Source organism: Pygocentrus nattereri, chromosome 19, assembly GCF_015220715.1.
Source record: "Pygocentrus nattereri isolate fPygNat1 chromosome 19, fPygNat1.pri, whole genome shotgun sequence".
Lineage (NCBI taxonomy): Eukaryota > Metazoa > Chordata > Actinopteri > Characiformes > Serrasalmidae > Pygocentrus > Pygocentrus nattereri.
Window position 1 is genome coordinate 21,827,290 of NC_051229.1, and position 19,276 is coordinate 21,846,565.

The 19,276-nt window shown below is 37.6% G+C and overlaps 1 protein-coding gene across 1 annotated transcript; it reads right to left on the bottom strand.

The window, feature by feature from the left end:
• Positions 1-696: 696 nt before the first annotated feature.
• On the bottom strand, positions 697-15,680 carry chrng (cholinergic receptor, nicotinic, gamma). Its single transcript, XM_017699128.2, has 12 exons — positions 15,620-15,680; positions 13,524-13,660; positions 11,797-11,841; positions 11,256-11,377; positions 10,999-11,154; positions 9,832-9,929; positions 8,633-8,833; positions 6,696-6,810; positions 6,436-6,550; positions 4,506-4,737; positions 3,098-3,231; positions 697-1,781 (listed from the first exon to the last, which is right to left on the bottom strand). The coding sequence occupies exons 1-12, from the start codon at positions 15,678-15,680 to the stop codon at positions 1,590-1,592; spliced, it is 1,608 nt and encodes a 535-aa protein (XP_017554617.1). The 3' UTR covers positions 697-1,589.
• Between the last annotated feature and the right edge of the window lie 3,596 nt (positions 15,681-19,276).

Consider the following 19,276-nt stretch of genomic DNA (forward strand, 5'->3'; position numbering starts at 1 on the left):
TACTTTTTATTTTTTTACAGTGTGTTAAAAATGATCAAAAAAATGATTTTAATTGTGCATTAAAATGTGCAGATGTGTGTTGTTTGTAGAGGATGCGTTACTTCAAAACATAATTTGATCAGGGGCACCCAAACCTTTTCATATTAATCACACTTATATCATGTTTGTTTTAACAAAAGATTTGACCAATACTTCAAATAAATATTTGCTGATGTATTTATTATACTCTGGAGCAGGATGTTTGGGCGATGCTAGGTTGCTCTAAAAAAATAAAATCTAAAAATCTAAAAATATGAATAATATTTTAGTCATTTTACTGCATTTGTTATCATCAATAAATAAATTTTATATTTCCCTGTTTTGCCCTGATTTTTACACTTTATGAAAATCTATGTATCAGCATTACTTTTTGGCCGATATGTACAAGAAAAATATCAGTTATCAACATCAGCCCTCTATTCCCATATCAGTGCATCCCTACTAATATTATTATAATTATTGCTGCAAACATGATTATTAATATTATGACTGTTTCTATAAAATATCATTTTCTGCTTGTTAGCACTTGGCTTGAGCAAAACCACAGACCCATCTTTTGGAAGAGGTGTATGCTTATTTATTACCAAACATGAAAACCCATAAAACACACCTGCAGTTGCATTATATGGGCTATAATTCAGATACAGTCATACATAGATAATTGTAATGACAACAGAAAATGATAAAGGGGAATTCTACATTTCTACATGAGATGTAAACAGAGTGCTTAGACTGAGTTTGACTTACTCAGAGTTCTTTACAGAGGTGGGAAGCGAAACTAGAGTCTACAACACAAATATTGCTCTTTTATTTACTACCCAAAATGACCAGTCAACCTGCGCATGTCTTCTAAATTTAATATGTAATGCTGACTATAGTAAAATAAAAGGAAATCTACAAAATGTGTTTTATAAATACATTTTAGACTCAAACCTTCTCAAGACTATCATAAAACTATGTCTAAGCCATTAAGTAGTGCATTTCTAACAATTTCATCTTATAGCTTTTTTGATGTAGCTTTTAGAAGCATCAAACTCAATCTGGTTCCTACCACCACCGTTAACAGTTCTGACTCTGTAACTTTCTCTAAAATGATGCATTTCATGTTAAACCACTCTGACTGACTTTACAATGTCAGCAAATGATCTGTAATTGTGCATTCCAATTTAAATGAATTGTAGTGAAATATTACAGTGTTATGAGAAATTTGTGGAATTCCTCTTTCATTTAGAAAGTATTGCTCTGAGGTGAGTTTCCTGAACAGGAGATCCTCATTCACATAATGTAAAAGAATCTCAAACAAGCTCCAACAATCTTACAGTACAAAAACAAAAATACAAAATGGCAAGAATGGCTCAAATTCCTCAGGCCAAGCAAAGCACTGTGAGTATTGTAGTCTAGGCACAGTAGGGTAATGTGCGATGGCCACTGACAGCACAAGCTGGAGAACTCAGCTGTTTCAGCAGTAATGGAGCTGGACTGGCCACTGTTCTCCACCTGAGGTAAAATCTGGCTTAAATATTCCAGAGTTTGCCACAGTCTGGTCAAAGTCAGCCTGTGACATTTGTGGGGGACATTTCGGGCAGGTATTTTTTGGGATCTCCAGGGAAGGGCAGAGATGGAGCCTGGTTGAAATGGCCCATGAGGAAGATTCCAATGGTTCCCAGGACAAACAGCATAGCCATGGCGATGAAGCAGAGCCTGTCGATCACTCGGGCAACCAGAAACCACTCCTCATTCTCCTGCAGAGAGCAAAGTTGGGTCATCCACAGCGCAAACAACTAAAATTCCTCCACAAATCTAAATGGTTTCTTGATCCACAGGCCAAACATAAGCCCTCCTGAACATTTGATCCAGTAAAATCAGCTTTTCCATCCAGCCTCAGAATATAACTGTTTTTCCCCCAAATCATCATCCTGGCAAGTACTTAAAGTTCAAGCTCCAGTGGAGATTTCTTGATTGCTGAATTTTGAAATTTAGCAAGTGGGTGAGAGCAGAACACAACCTAACACATAGTAAAATGATCAGTTAGTTAAGCAGTTAAACAGATTTAAGTGAAATTTGCTTCTGGCCATCTTTTCATGTTCTCATGGCAATGTCATTTGTGAATTTTGACAGCAATCGAGCTGATACTTTTCCAATTCATCGCAAAGACTGCAGCACAATTTAAGCTTTTTAAAAAAAATTTCATTAAGTAACTAGTTAAGTAACTAGTAGGGTTTTGTGTACAAGTCACAAAATTCACACCTATATTATTTTAATCACCTCTTGGTTGTTGTAATACCATCATTTTGAAACACAAAATCATCTCACAGTGAGAACTACCCAGGTTAAAATAAATCCTCCACAGTATTACCGCTAAGCCTCCCAGAGTCAAAATGAGAGAAGTCCATGTCCTATAAATCATTTTAAAAAGTTCACTTTTATCTACAGATTAATCAAAAACTCACTTTGGATGTAATGTAAATAAAATCCATGTGTACTGATATTTGCTGTTCTACTCAAAACCATCACATGCACTCTGTTACGCTCACACTTACACAGAATGTACAATATTTTTCATTGCATATGGGTAGAAATAAGCACCACTACTTCTCTAACTGGATTTGTGTGCATCTAACACAATCAAAAATCCACCAGAACCTGAATATCTGTTGTAAAAAGTACCAGACACCAAAAGCACCATGAATTAAAGGTTATCATTCATCTACCAGCACATTTCTGCTGCTCAGATTATTTTGTATCGGGCCTGTTTTGTTCTTGCATATAAGCTAAATAGGTTAATATCAGTTTGGCTCTTCTAAATGTATTAGAAGTCTTCAGCTTGCAAACTGAAGGAAATCATTTCTATGTATTGGTAGTATTTGTTTCTATATTATTTTTGTTGTGTCATCTATATCAGTGTTAGCTGTGTTTGAATGCTAAGTAGAAACATCTTGACCGGGGCCTTAAAGATTAAACATTCAAGTTCAAGTTATCTGTAAGATGCTATTTGTTAACTATTCTAACAGTTCTAGGTTTGATTTGAATGGTGTGTGTTTACTGTGTCTGTACTCACACTTTGGAAGTCATTCTGCTGTTTGGTGCTCTCAGCAATGTGTTTGCAGGATGCTACACACTGCTGCACCTCTGGTGAAGCCATGGCCAGACTAGAGCTCAGATCCTGCACAGTGTCTCCCTCTAGGCCGTTCTCTGGAGGTCAAAAGGTACCTGAAGCTAAGTCACATGATGTACTAACAACCCAGATCCAGTTAAAGAGGAATTCCACCAACTTGTCCCAGTTTTGTGTAATTAAATGGTTAAAATGTAAACACAGTCATTCAGAGTGGTTTGGTGTGAAATGCTGTGTTCTAGAGAAACCTACAGAGTGCAGAGGTACATGCAGGGCTTTGTAAACAGGCCTCAAAGAAAATGAAATTTTCAGATTTATCGCTATTTTACCATTTATTTAACATAAGATATAAAAACTCAGAAGACGTGTAGGTTTCACTGGTGGTTTTGGTTAGTAAGTGAAATGGCTGAATTCGAGTCCATAAGTTTCCCTACAATAAACCATTTCACATCCAACCACTCTGAATGACTTTTTACATCTAAACCACAGAACTAATTATGCAGAAATTCTGAAAGATCAGTGGAGCTCCCCTTAAATAAAATGTAAGGGTGAGTAATATGCTACTATGGATTTTAATTAAATTGAAAACTATTTAAGAAAGTACACAAAGAAAACAGAATTAATGACGTCAGTGACGTAATGGGCTGATATCCACTACTTGTTATTATGCAGTTTTTGCAGTTACTTTAAACTGGATATTGCTGTTGTTATTTACAAGCTCTCTATAATTAATCTGCATTATTAGACTTTTTATGACAATAGAAGTTCAGTGTTCTACACTCATAAAAAAGATGGTTCTTTAATTAAGAAAATGGTTCTACACAGAACTGTAAACACTCAAAGAACCCTTTGCATGACTAAAGGGTTCTTTGCATCATGGAAGGGTTCTTCAGAATCAAAGTGTTCTTCAGATTGATGTAGATGGTTCTATATAGAACCTTTTTGAAAAGGGTTCAATATAGCACCAAAAAGGTTCTTCTATTGTGTCAAGCACAACAGAAAAAACATCTAGCACAGTCATGGACAACATACACATTCTCCATCAATCTGAAGAACCCTTTCATATGCAAAGAACCATTTAATCATGTTAAGGGTTCTTTGAGTGTTTAACAGTTTATATAGAACCATTTTCTCTACTAAACAACTCTTGTAGCACCATCTTCTGTAAGATTGAATGATGCCCATGATATACCTAGAAAAGCATACTGTGATGTAATATCACAATGATGATATCATCATATCGCCCACCTCTAATCAAAATCTTTAATCTTTCTGCAATCGAGTGTGTTAAATTAGGGTTGCTGTGTGTGTGTGTTTGTGTATGTGTGTGTGTGTGTGTGTGTGTGTGACTCACGGATCTTTTCCAGAGCATTTCTCATAAGACCATCTCTCTCCTTCAGCCTGCTGAACATCAGCTCAGAGCGCGCCGTCCTCAGCATGTATTCATCTGCCTTCGCTATCAGTCCCAGTGAGCTGCGTCTCCTCAAGGGGACAGTAGGTCCATTTACTGTGCCATTTACTCTGCCCTGTGGAGTCCAGCGCTGCATCCTCATCCTCAGAAGCCGAGGAAGAATGTTCAACAGCACCTGAGTGTCACCATGAAGAAGTACTCATGTAAGACAAAAGAGTTATCTGTAAATAGTCTACACTTAATCAATTCCTGGGTCAGGAAGCTCTGCTCTGTCTATGATAGACAGATGTCGATGCCTAACCATGTCACCAACAGTGCACCTTTCTGAAGGTTCTTTAAGGGTTCTTTAGTAAAGACAATGTTTTATTATAAAACCATCAACAGTCAAAGAATGTTCGCATGATTAGTTGGTTCTTTGCATCATGAAATGGTTCTTCTAATTGATGAAGAATAATTTTATTTTTATCTTTTTCTAACAGCTGATGGAAATGTGATTAAACTACAGCTTACATTCACAGTGAGTGATGTATCTAGAACCAAAGTGATGACTTTTCCCATGAAATTGGTCTCACCCATTAGAAATCAAAACATTTTGGTTGATTCCACTGTCACCTCCTAATTATGTTGGTCGTTAAGTTAACATATAAGGCCTTTAGTTCAGTTCAGTTCCTGAAGGCCTAAACAATGGGAGGGTTAGCCTGGCATTATCTACCTTGATAGCACAGAGAAAACATACTGGCTGGACACTTTTTACAAATTGGCATTTCAATGAAATAAGAATAATATTCATATACTCACAGAGTTTAAATACAACAAGCAGTATGATTATATTAAATAAAAATGAAATAAAATACCAACATGCATTTTTTTATTTGGGAGGCATCATTAGGGTTTCACTGAAGATCTACAAAGCCCTGAACGTTCCTCTTTGGTTGTTTCAGTATTATAAAGATGAATAAAACTTCAGAAGAACAGCTTCGCTAAGACATTCTCTCATGTCTCTTATCCTTAGACCTTAGAGTGTAATGGTTGTAGTTTTTCTTATCACATAGTGAAGTATTTAATGTTTGCATGATCATATTTATCCACTGAATTTCATCAAGTGCCCATTGGCTTTTACTGTAAGTATATTAAGAATTTCAATTCTTAAGCACAAAGAAACCCATCAACATTACTGGCCCTTATTCAAATTTATATATCACTGATGTTGTGCTTAGCAGTCCAAAAAGTTGCAATGGCTGGATTCACATGACTTGGAAGAAGCCTGTATTTGCCTGTATCCTCTTAGCACTGGAGTCCTATGTGGTGTGTGGAAATGGCACTACGAAATTGGGAAGAAAATTGGAAAAAAATCCCTTCCAAATAAATATATACTTTATTTATTTGTATATTTAAATATATACAAATAAATAAACAAAATGTCTTAGCTTCTTGAAGATGGTAGACTGATGTGATTGTGTGGTGTGATTATTTTCCTAAAATAACCATTTAAAAGCTATGGCAGCATTTGTGTACACCAATGTGCATGTACAATAAGCACATCCACAAATTATTTGCATTATTTTTATTTTATGATTTGTAATCTTATTTTTGGTATTCTAATGCTAAAGACAATATTTTTGGTTAGGTACCCATAAACCCTTTTTTCAGGTTGCTTACCAGTTTGATCAAACATGCCAATGATGAAATGGGTGAATAATAAAACTGTCACTCAAATTTATGGGTGCTAATTTTAAGATTGCTAAAAATGCTGAAGTATTGCTTAAAAAACAGGCACTGCCAGGCACATCAGCTATGGGGTGAGTGGGTGTGTGTGTGTGTGTGTGTGTGTGTGTGTGTGTGTGTGTGTGTGTGTGTGTATGGTGAATGTTACCTTCCTGACTTTATCAGTCATGGGATGTGTGTTGGGAGTTCTCAGAGAGACATTTAGCACCACCACACAGTTCATCACCGTGATTGCAGTCACAGTCATCACAAACATCAGATACCTGAGCAACACGAGCATAAGAACACATTTGACCAAACACCACACAATGATTTAAAAAATGAGAGGACTTTAACTTTAACCATTGGTCGCCAACCCTTTTTCGGTAGGTGTAGAAAATGTTATGTAAAACAATTTAATCTACTTACTTCCCAATCAGTGGGACGGCCTTAGAGGTTTCTGGAACCTTTTTGGCAATGAGGAAGAGGAAGACAGTCTGGGCCAGCAGAATGGTAATGGACATGGTACACTTCTGACCTCCAGCTAATCAATACACACATATACACACTGATCTGAATCCAATCAGCCGCTATAGCTTGAAGAATCAGAATTCAATCAACCTATACAGCTCAAAGAAAGAGAATCTAATTGATCAAAACAGCTCAAAGAATCAGAATCCAATCAATCACAACAGCTCAAAGAATCAGAATCTAATCAGTTGATATATCTCAAAATATCCAATCCAAAAACCCAAATCAAATAATCAGTCTAATCAATCAGTACACGGACAGATCTCCACCCAAATGTAATAACAATAATAATAATGATAAAAACAATCTGAATCTTAAGGAAAGATTCAATGCACTCAAACTTTTCAGTATTTCTATTTACATAGTAATGGAATACAGACAATATAAGTACCTACAAATAAATGTTCACATGTTAACATTTGAAAATAACTTGGGAGTTTTATTTTGGATGAAAACTGCCACAGTTTTAACACTATTAATTATCACAATTCTAGTTGGTCAAAAAAAAAAATACAAAAAAAATTGCTGTGTATTACAGCATATTCACCTGCACTGAAATGGATTAAAAATACATTTTTATGTATTTACAGAATATTCAGACTGGAATATATCGACAAAACGTTGATATACACTCACCGGCCACTTTATAAGGTAAACCTTGCTAGAAAAAGGTTGGACCCCCTTTGCCTTCAGAACTGCCTCAATTCTTCGTGGCATACTTTCAACAAGGTGTTTGAAACGTTCCTCAGAGATTTTGGTTGGTTATTTGAGTTTCTGTTGCCTTTCTATCATCTTGAACCAGTCTGCCCATTCTCCTCTGACCTCTCACATCAACAAGGCATTTTCATCCGCACAACTGATGCTCACTGGATATTTCCTCTTTTTCAGTCCATTCTCTGTAAACCCTGGAGATGGTTGTACATGAAAATCCCAGTAGATCAGCAGTTTCTGAAATACTCAGACCAGCCCGTCTGGTACCAACAACCATGCCATGTTCAAAGTCCCTTAAATCACCTTTCTTCCCCATTCTGATGCTCGGTCTGCACTTCAGCAAGTTGTCTTGACCGCCTCTACATGCCTAAATGCATTGAGTTGTGGCCATGGGATTGGCTGATTCACTATTTGTGTTAACAAGCAACTGAACAGGTGTAACTAATAAAATGGCCATATATTTCCATTTCATATGGGTCAGTAGGGTGTTTTGGACTTCCATTAGAGCGTAGCCTAAACAAAGTCTGCAGAAAAGATTTCAAATACTCTTCAAATACATAATCCTTTTATGTTTTTCATCTTTCTAAGGTCTTAATGAATAGATGATGTTGTTAGGGGGTCAGACTGGATAAAACAGGGACAATGGAAGATATGCAGGCCAAATTTAACCTCAGGGTCAGTGCTTTAAAGATTACAATTAAGACAACGCCGTGGACAGTATACGGTTAGGAGTTGCCGCTGTTATTTATGGGACATTTTTCCATTCATTCCAGCTGAGCACAGCTAGAATAAACACAACACAGTGCTAAAGTTTCCATTTGTTTGTAACTGCTGGGACCAAACAGACGAGAGAAGCTGTGGAAGGTTCTTTATTTATACAGCTATAAAAGTTTAAAGCTAAATACCCTAAATAATTGTATTCTGTGATTAGTCTTCACTACTGGATTCCATGTGACTTGGTTGGCCAAATGGGCACCAAATTGACAACTGGCTGGTCTCTTATATAATGATGTTCACTGACCAGTTGCTGTCTCGGAGACATAAAGCCACAGCAGGTGTGTTGCAATGTGCCTAAGACTTTAACTGGGTTCCAGTTTGTAACCTGACAATTCATGCATTCTGACCTTTAGCCGGCAGATGGTAGACAAGCAGCCCGAGGGAGGAGAAGAGGACGCAGGGCACGATGATGTTGATGATATAGAAGAGTGGCTTCCTCTGGATGATGAGGAAAAAGATGATCTCCTGATAGTCCAGCTCGTCTCGGCTGAACCGCTCATTTATCACCTTTTTAGCTGGCCGATGCTTTATTATCCATTCACCATTCTCTAGCCAATCAAAGCATATGGAAATGTATTTAATACGGTGTCGCTGCAGTGTCCACCACTCAAATAATCCCTGCTGTGTGGTCATCCTGTGGAGGTCCTGACCATTAAAGAACAGGGGTTCACAAAGCATGCAGAGAAACAGATGGACTACAGTCTGCAGTTGTAGAGTTTAACTATTATGCTTAACAGAGCTGATAAAATGGACAATGAGTGTACAAAGTGGCAAAGTGGGTGTACTTAATAAAGTTCTCAGTGAGTAGGTATATATGAGCACATTATAGACCACTTTTAAGAATTTTTTTGGGAGTGTGCTTCACATAAATAAGAAATGTCCATGCTATATTATGACTAATACTACCTTTATTACAGAAATAAAAGTGTATTTTCCATAAAAGGTCAACTTTTCATCTTCATTAAAAAAAATCATATTTTTCTTAAAAATGTGTCACAGTTATTACCACTGTGTGTAATACCTTGTGCCCCTCCCTAACTGTGCTGGATAAAGTGGGAGTATATACACTCAAGTATCTGGACACTACTTCTAATTCAGGAATTTTGCCACTTTACGGTGCAATATTCTCCTTAGAAAAATACTGCCAATAGAATCTGACATTATGGAGGAGCCACACATGAGCCTAGAGTCACCATGCTCAATGCCATGTATCAGCTAGAGTGGTATAAAGACCCTCAGCATTGTGCTCTGTAGCAGTGGAACTGCATTCTCTGGAGAGCTGTAGCTCCATCCAGTACCTTTGGGATAAGCTGAAGTTGGTGTGGCTGTATATTGGTGGCACTACAGTATACACTGGTGTAAAAAAGACTCCCACAGCTTATGTTACATGTTAAAACCAAGCTTTTCTACAGTACATTCCCACCTCTCGTTACCATGTAAAAAGCAACTCTGGACACAAACCATGATGAAATATGAACACTGTGTTCTGTAGCTAATGCAGATGATTGCTAGTACAGTATGGTGCAGAGCAGTATGGGAGACATACCTGTAAAAGCCTCTGGGTCAATCTCAATCCATTCCACTGTTGAGTTTTCTTCATCTGTTAGCTTTAGCTCAATCTCATTAGCGCTGTATGTTTGAGACCTGCAACCCATTCGGTATCAGAGAAGCACTAAATCAGCAACTCAAATTCAGGGAAATCCAACAGAAATCACACAGATTGTCAAAAAGAGCAACAAACATGACCGCTAGACCTAGGCTTTCAATTCAGGCCACAAATGGCAAACCTAGATCGAAAAATGAGAAAAACCCACTTCCTAGATAATACCTCTATAAAATTTCTATTAGTGACCCTATGGGCTTCCTAGTACTGTGTTTACACTAAGCTAACAGCAGTGCACACGAACCTTTTTACCTACAGTGAAGAGCCTTGGCACAGAGCTGCTGCTGCTGTTTTCCATTTCTATCAACTGACTGAAACTTAGTTAAACTACTGATCATGTTCACAGTCTGTGACATATCTAGAAGAATGCTTTTTCTCACTAAATTGATTGAAGCAATCAGAAATCAAAGCGTGATTAGTTCTACTGTCATTCATCTGAGACTGCAGGCCTTCAATCCAGCTCCTAAAGTCCTAACCAATGGGGGAGCTAGTTTGGTCTACCTAAAAAAATCTGATTGGATAATTTTCTGCTGGGCATTTTAATAATTAAACTTTTGTTTCCAACCGAAACTTAACAATTAAAAGAGTACAGCTAGAATACTTGTAAAAATCTCAGTACAACAAGCGTCATGGTTCTATGAGATAAACATGAACTACACAACTATAGATGTGTATTTGTATAAGTTCCCAAAACTTATTGTCTGAAATGAAATTGTCTGAAGGCCTAGAAAATCTTCAGGGTTCAGCACTGCTAAATGGCCTCCCTCTTGATCTATTTGGTTAACTAAGAAATTGAGTAACTGAGAAGTTGCTTTAAGACGACGTTGTCCAGGTACCAGATTTAGCCCAGTAGCAAATTTCCAACCCCTTGTAGAACTTTAACCCAACTATACCATCTGTGTGTGATTGTTGTGAGACCTCTCTGTCATTAAAAAATTACTTTCTGAACATTTTAAAGCCATCAGCAAACATCAGAAGGTTGGTGTTTGGTGGAGAAATTTGATATTTGGTGGAAAAGATGAGTGATGAAGAAAGCCACATGAGCTTCACCTGAAGACCATACTGCAGTTCTGCCAGTCAAAGGGGAAGTAGTTGACTTTGATGGCGCAGGCACTGCGGTAGATTGCTGGGGGCAACCAATAGACCATTCCATCTGGGTCTACCAGAGCGTTAGTATAGAGTGTAATTTCAAAATGTCCATCAACGCTACACAAGTTCACACATAGGAGAGAGGAGAGATGATTTGTGGAAAGGTGTATATTTCTTTAGATTATTATTATTGGTGTTATTGTTGCTGTCTGCCTCACTTGTTCTCCAGTATGATATCAGGAAGCCAGATGGATTTGGAGGGAATGCGTGTGCGTGTAATGTTCTCATAGGCCTCATATCCTAGCCTGTTAGCCCAACTGAGTCTGTAGTCATACCATTGCTGCAGAAATACAGAGATAATATGCAGGGTGAATGGTCTGAATTAATTTACAAATTCAATTCACTAATAAAATAAGTGTAACACAAACGTTACAGATGTAAATAGCAAGAAAAAAACATTTACATTTCTTAAGCTATCTTGAATAGTCCAGCCACAGGTTTTAAGCGACCTAAGGTCAGGTCAACTAAGACTATGACAATCAAGCAATGCTGTTTAAAAGATCATACCTCAAACTAGCACTCTCACAGGAATATCGATTGGTTTGCATGTGAACACAATTATTATTCAGAAAATGCATTCTTGAGGATTTCAGTGGCTTTAAACATTTGAATTTGCAGTATAGCTTTCATTTGTATGTGTGAGTAAAGATCTGGGATGTGACAGCAGCAGGTAAAGGTTTTGATGTTTTCAGCTCTTACCATCTCTACCCAGACACATGTGGTCAGCGTCTCCTCCTTCTCATTCTGCAGGCGCACAGTAGAAATTACAAATTATTAGAACAATCATAGAGATCACAAAATGGATATGTGCACACTGTTACACTTTTCTCATAATCATACCAAATAAATTTACCCCAATTCTTATGATTCTCTACTTGATAATCTACACTCATATGTCCAAAAGTTTGAAGACACTTTCTCGTCCAATATTTCTTCCAAAATTAAGGGTATTATAAATGAAATAGAGGTGTACCGATCATTATTTTTTAATAGCCAATTCTGATTTTACAGCAAAGACAACAAAGTTAAATATTTACTTTTCCATGAGCAGTTTTTGTGCCTTGTAGGCAAAATGAACACCCTGCTTTAAAACACTGCCTGCACAGATGCATGGACGTGCATGCACAGAAAACATGCTGTACTACAATGTTCCTTATAGCTTTTAAAACTGAAGGCAACCCTCTGAGCCTTCTGGGCCTAATAATTTGTTGTTAATATAAAAAAATACCTGTCTTTTTTGTTTAGTATTTTTAATTTAAAATAATCACAATATTTATTGCGGTTAAACTGCAAGTGTAGTAATTCTCTTATTCCACTGTCAAATTCTGCTTGGAAAACAAAATGGTTAAATGCCCAACAGCAAATTATTCAACTGGGATATTTTCTCTGTGGTATCTAGGTGCATATATAACCTCTTGGTTAGGACTTCAGGAGTGGTACTGAAGTTCTAACATATCAGATTAACCAATAACCTAAATTTGGGACAAAATATTGTGAGAAAAATCATCAATCTAGGTCTTCTGGTACTCCTAGATAAATCACTGACTACAAGTAGTGAAGCAGTAGCCTGATGCATTTTAGTTGGAAGACAGCGTGGCATCTCTATGACAGGGCACTGAAACACTGTAAAACTGGTAAAATATACATTTATGTGTCTTTTACAAGCTTCAAATAATACATAGAATATTTTTATAAGCTTTAAATATCTGCTTCTGCCATCTAGAACAGCCAAAAAAGTGTGAACTGCTAATAGCTTAGCACTAACATAAAGGTGCTAGCAGATATTAGCATTGTAGTAGGGGTGCTTTTTTTCTTGCAAGAATGCTCAGCAGAAAGCTAACTGGCTAACAGGCTTCTACACTCATATTCATATATAGGCTTTAAGGTGAAATATTAATGGAAAGATTTACTGTAAAACTGCAATGTAAAAGAGTATTTCATCTTATACAGTGATATTAAACCCATTGTCAGTACATCACCATCAACTTGGTGCAAACATACAGGAAAAACCCTTTGATGTGCTAAATTAACATTATGCTAACAGAAGAGCTGCTTACAAAGAGAATTCCAGGAAAGCACCCTTGCTTTAATGGGTAAAGAGTTTGTCACTCTTTGCTTCACTGACAGCTTCTACTCTTCAGGGAATTTTTTACACTAATGTGGAACAATGCTTGGCATTGGACATGTTGCCTATAGGCTCATGTGCAGCTGCCCCAGCTGCCCATTCAGTTGGCAATGCTTTTCTAGGGAGATTATATGAGCTGTGTGTGCGCAATTGAACACCTGTGGCCTTAAAGTAGTTCACTAATTAGAAGAAATGTCTGAATACTTTTGGACATGTAGTTCAGTTGAACTCAAACACACACACACACACACACACACACACACACACACACACACACACACACACACACACACAGCTTCACCAGAGAAATAAGGTTGGTGAGGGTCATCTTCAGTTTGACCTCCGTGATGTCACCATTGTTCTCCATTGGTCTGATGTTTTTGTTGTATCCTTTCATCAGATCCCTGTGCAGAGCTCCCTCCAGATTGCATAGCACTCCTACAGAACACACACAATTAGATACATAAACACACACATCCTTTGTGCACTTTGAGAGTTTGGACCGTGCCTTCAACATGTGGTGGTAGTATGAGGGCAGACTGATTGAGGGAGGGGAGAGAACTCTGAGAGCTTGAGCTGGGGCTCTGGGTGGCTTCTGCTTGTAGCTAAAAGACCAGACCCCTTTTTGAACTGTGGTAGGTCTGACACAGGACTGGGGAACAGGGAGAAGATGGGGTGGCAGTGGGGAACACCAAAACCTCACCACTGTTCCTCCTCTTCAGTTACTCCATAGCTCCATTTGATTAGAGATTGCTTTAATCTGATGCAGTTATGGGACATAGCTGTATGATTTGGAAATTGATTCTTTTTAAATGAAACATTTTTACTTTAAAACTCTAGATAAGTCTGTTTGAATCATTCTTTCCTAAGATGTACACATAGCGCAACTGTAAAGAGGCTCATTTTGGTGACATCAACTTTGACCTTTTTACCCTGTTGGCTTATGTTTGTAGTGATATTAAGCACAGTTCATCATATAATTTCATTTAAAGACAAAATTCCTGTTTTCTGTAATCTTTTATCCTCTTTTGCTCACTTCTAAAAAGTCTTTGATTATGTCATCATACTCCACCATGCCTTTTGCCCAAGGACAGCTGGGATAGGCTCCAGCCCCCCCGCCCACGCCCCAGAAGGAGAAGCGGCTTAGAAGATGTGTGTGTGTTTTCATTCACTTTTACAGATCACTTAGTTTGGACACCCCTGGCCACATTACACATGCTGATTTTTCAAGTCAAATCACTTGGATTTTGGATTTCAAAGTAGAAAATTATTCATGGAAAATATATCAAATGTGTAGTTCTGAGTTAGATAAGTTACCAACACAATAATTACGGCTGTTCATAGTCACAATATTCAGAACTAAATCTATTTCCATGATCATAAGTAAGGCTACCACCATAATGATAATAACTAACAATATGTTCACAATCATGCACATTATTAAAAAACTATAATCCCAACTTAATTATAATTTTAAAATGTGTTTCTAAAAATAACAATTATGACCAAGGTGATGTTCATAATCATATTCACAAACATAACTAACGCTATGTTTATGATGATAAAAAATCTTCAGCATACATATAATTAGGGTATTTATAATCTGTCAGTAAGGACAGGCCTCTTATCCATCAACATGTAAACAACAACAACAAAAAAAACACATTGATGTGTAAATGCAACAAATGACTTATTTAATAGAAGAATAATGGTGACCAAAATTGATATTTTATTTTGATATGGAATATGAAAAGGTGGTGATTCAACAGATCTGTCAACACAGTAAAAATAAGGAGTGTCTCTCATGTTAAAATGTTAACGTTAACATGTTAATGTTCCCATTTTCTCTTTATTAGAAAGTTCCATGTTAAAAAGGAGTTTGGCCTGATCCATTCAGACATACGCAGCTGCATAGAAACACTAAAGACAAGCTGTGCGTCAGAGTGTCTCAACATAATGCGCTAGCCTCAAGCTAATATATTAGCCACAATACAACGATACTATATGATAAGTTACAAGACAATACAGCTAAAGCAGGTATTAGAAGATAACTGTAAATACAGAACTTTGGTCTGGAAATGGGTGAGCTAACAAAACTACACTCATCACATCACCATGTATTGTTTAATTGTTTGAGTGTATTTATTCTAATGTTAGTGTTTATTGAGCAAATAAATGCTTACTGCCCAAATAATCCCATTTTCTCACATATCCAGGAATTTTTGTACAGTAGTTTTCGATGTAGGAACTGCTGCCTTTCTGACTTCAAGCCTCTTGACTAGATTATTAGTGTAATATGATGATGTCATTATGATGAGTTGTGAGTAAATTTACTATGTTAAATAATGAAGGAATGAATAAAAGAATGAATGAACGAATCAGGTATGTGAGACTTACCTGAGAGGAGGAGGCTCAGCAGTGTCCATACACACAAAGCTGGTAGAGAGAGGTCAGTCATGACTGTACAGTTCAGCTCACTCACTCACACACTCACAGCAGCATTTCTCCTCTCCTCTCTGAATACACAACCTGAGAGGGTCTGGAGTCCGTAGGACAGAACAGAGAAGTGTGTGTGTGTGAGACGGTCAAAGTGAGTGTGTCTTTCACCATCAGTCAGTGATGAGTGCACAGTGTGTGTGTGTGTGTGTGTGTGTGTGTGTGTGTGTGTGTGTGTGTGTGTGTGTGTGTGTGTGTGTGTTGGTGTGGAATAATAGGTGTGGTTTTTGTCTCTCATTCATGGAGTTATTTTAAGATAGCCTACTACATTCTATCTACACCATTAATGGACCCCCACATTATCAGCTGTCTCACACACACTCACACACACAGCACATAAATGTGTGCGCACACACACACACACACACACACACACACACACAGAATGCACAGGCAGTGTTTGAGCACAGTGGGGGTCACAGGCCGGGTCAGAGCAGGTCAGAATCTGCTGTATTTTAGTACTTCATTCTCTCTCTCTTTCTCTCTCTCTTTCTCTCTCTCTCTCTCTCTCTCTCTTGTCTTTCTTTCTTTCTTTCTCTGTCTCTTCCTAATTTTTCTCTTTAGATTCTCAGTTTTAACACCTCTGTCTTTCTGCATTCTTTTATCTATCTATCTATCTATCTATCTATCTATCTATCTATCTATCTATCTATCTATCTATCTATCTATCTATCTATCTATTTATCTATCTATCTATCTATCTATCTATCTATCTATCTATCTATCTATCTATCTATCTCCTCTCTTTCTGAATTCATGTATTCCTATCTTTCCACTTCTGCCTAACTACACCTCTCTCTCACTGTCTCTCTCTTTTCTCTCTCTCTCTCTCTCTCTCTCTCTTTCTGTCTCTCAGTAAAACAATGAGCTTGGGTTACAGTAACTACCGCAGATCTGGCTGCAGATGGTGTGATGAAAGCAGAAGTGAAGAGGGATGAGTGTAGGCAGCTGTCCTCCATTCATTCCTCGCTCCCTGTTCAAGCACTAAAGGCCTGCTTTACTAAATGCCATCTCATATTAGCATTTCTGCCCAGGGAATTTCAGTGGCACAGTTAATGATTACAGCATCTCAAATAACTCAGCCTGTCATATGGACTTTTGTCTGTGCCAACACAGCATCTTTAAAGTAACACAAACTAACTCTGATGTGTCTCTCTGTACTTGATTGAAAACACACTCTCAATTGTCAGTATGCGTTAAAGTAAAGCCTTTATTTTAGAATGTTTTATGAATTCATTAGTCAAAGGGATTGTAAATAAAGCTTTAAATCTGTATGATTAGTTATTTCAGATATGGGACTAGTTTACAGAGGGAAGAATTGTCACAAGTGACAATAGAAAATATCAATTATCCTTTCAGCTGCACTAAACTGTACTATTCTGAATCAATTCCCATGCACCATTTTTCTTATGATAATGGCCTCATGGACCTCACTGCTAAAGTCTGTCATCAGTGTGTGACTTAAAAATGCCAGATTAAAAACAGTTTTAAGAAAGTGAGGAAAGTTAGGAGGAAAAAAAAGCTAAAGAAAGGGATAATACAGGGTAACATCTAAGCCCAGGGTAAATATAAACCCAACAGGACACCTACTCATGTTTGAGAAATGATGTCTGAATCTGTAGCAGGGCCTAGAGATCACAATTGGCTTTGCTCTCTCTGAGAGGTTAGGGTGACCCTCCTTCTCACTGGGATCAATTAAGCTCTAGCCCAAACTGGATAGCATTGCACTTGATGTTGAGGGAAAATAGAGGACCACCTTATCCACCCACAGAGAGCCAGACCAGTTAGGCCGACTCAGACTCGTGGCCATGGAAGGCTTCATACTTTTTTTTTTTCACATACATCTGAAAAAAATTTGATCTTGTGCCACTTTTTTCTTTATGTGATAACACATTATTCACATGTTTATTTGTAAACATGTGGTTTTTGGAGGCTTTGCATGTGAACTATGTGTGAGGTATATACAGTTTTTGGCATATTTCCCTTTCAGGGAAAACATGTGATTCTATAGGCTGTTAGCACTTTGCTAGCTTGCCTGTTTCCCCTGTTGTTATCAAGTCTACCTGAGACATTAAAAAACATGGACTACAGGAATTTTGTGGAATTCCTGAGGGGAAGGAATTTAGCCTTACAGACTTTGCCACAATCCAGCACCAGGGCTGTTTGATTAAAAAAAATTGGAGTTGACTCTGATTTGGAGTTGGGAATCTATGGAATCAATTCCAAGATTCAATTCCAGGTGATAATCTCAATTCCAGTAACCAAGACATAGATATGGGTGATCGGTTGAATTGAAGAGCACAATAGTATTAAATTGGATCTCAGCGACACATTTTGAAGAGCTAACATCAGTTAACTTTCTAACTATGATGCTAATTAACTTAGCCGGCCCCTGTTAGAAAGTTAAGTTGTATTTGATTCTCCCTGACTGGGTTGATGTTTTGGCACTGGCATTGTTGTTTGCTTGTCATCCGATTTTTTCATTACAAGCAAAATACAACTGAGCTACACGTGTGACTTGTGTAATGATATATTTTTCATACAAACTGTCACTGACAGCAGAATGTTTCACACTGTGCATGCAGAGGTGGGCAAACTTAAATGTCTCTGTGTGGAATTTGGGTCCAAAGTTTTGGAATCCACTCTCGACTCACAACAGCCTGGGAGTAATCTATTCTTTCTGGAATTGACTCTCAGGCCTATCCAGCACCAAAATTTTGTTGTCTCCAGACATTTGTTCTCAAACTGGCAACCACGAGAATATGTAATCTAGAGAACAGCTATGAACATCAAACACTAAACAAACTTTGCTTGATGCCATTATAACATTTCCCAGCTAAAGGAAATGATCATTCTCTTACAGGTGGTGAACTGTCTGCTTTGGCTGACATGCTCAGGAGCAATGATCAGCTTCAAGAATCACACCCAGAAAATGACATTTTCTTCAAAGAGGAGCAAATGACACCCTGGACTCACATCAAAAGAAGGTGTCATTTGTTTTATACTCCTAACAGCTGTCTTTCAATGAACATAGAGAACAACATTTAAAAAGACTAAAATACATCTCCTTTAAATCAGGGGAAACATTACCCTGAGCAGTACAGCACACAGTACTGCAGCACTGCCACCCTCAGGCCTGGAACTGGACACCCGTACTGTAAAACAGCATGGTGTATATATAAGCAGTGCAGTGTTCTGTCCAGCTGTCTCTTAAACTCCTGAGTCATCAGCAGTGGTGGACAGTAACTAAGTAAATGTAATTTGTTACTGTATTTAAGTATTTTTTTGTGTATCTGTACTTTACTTAAGTATTTCCATTTTGGGTGACTTTTTACTTTCACTCCACTACATTTCAAAGTCAAATATCTTACTTTTACTCCACTACATCGTACACCTACGTCATTCCTTTTGGTTTTTGTGTGTATAAAAACGTAACATGTCAAAACAAAAGAACCACAAAGCATCATAGCGACCCGCAGCACACGGTTCAACATCAGCGCAGCAGCGTAAAAATTTAGCAGCACATACGTCTAACTAAATGATGAACTAACCTAACTT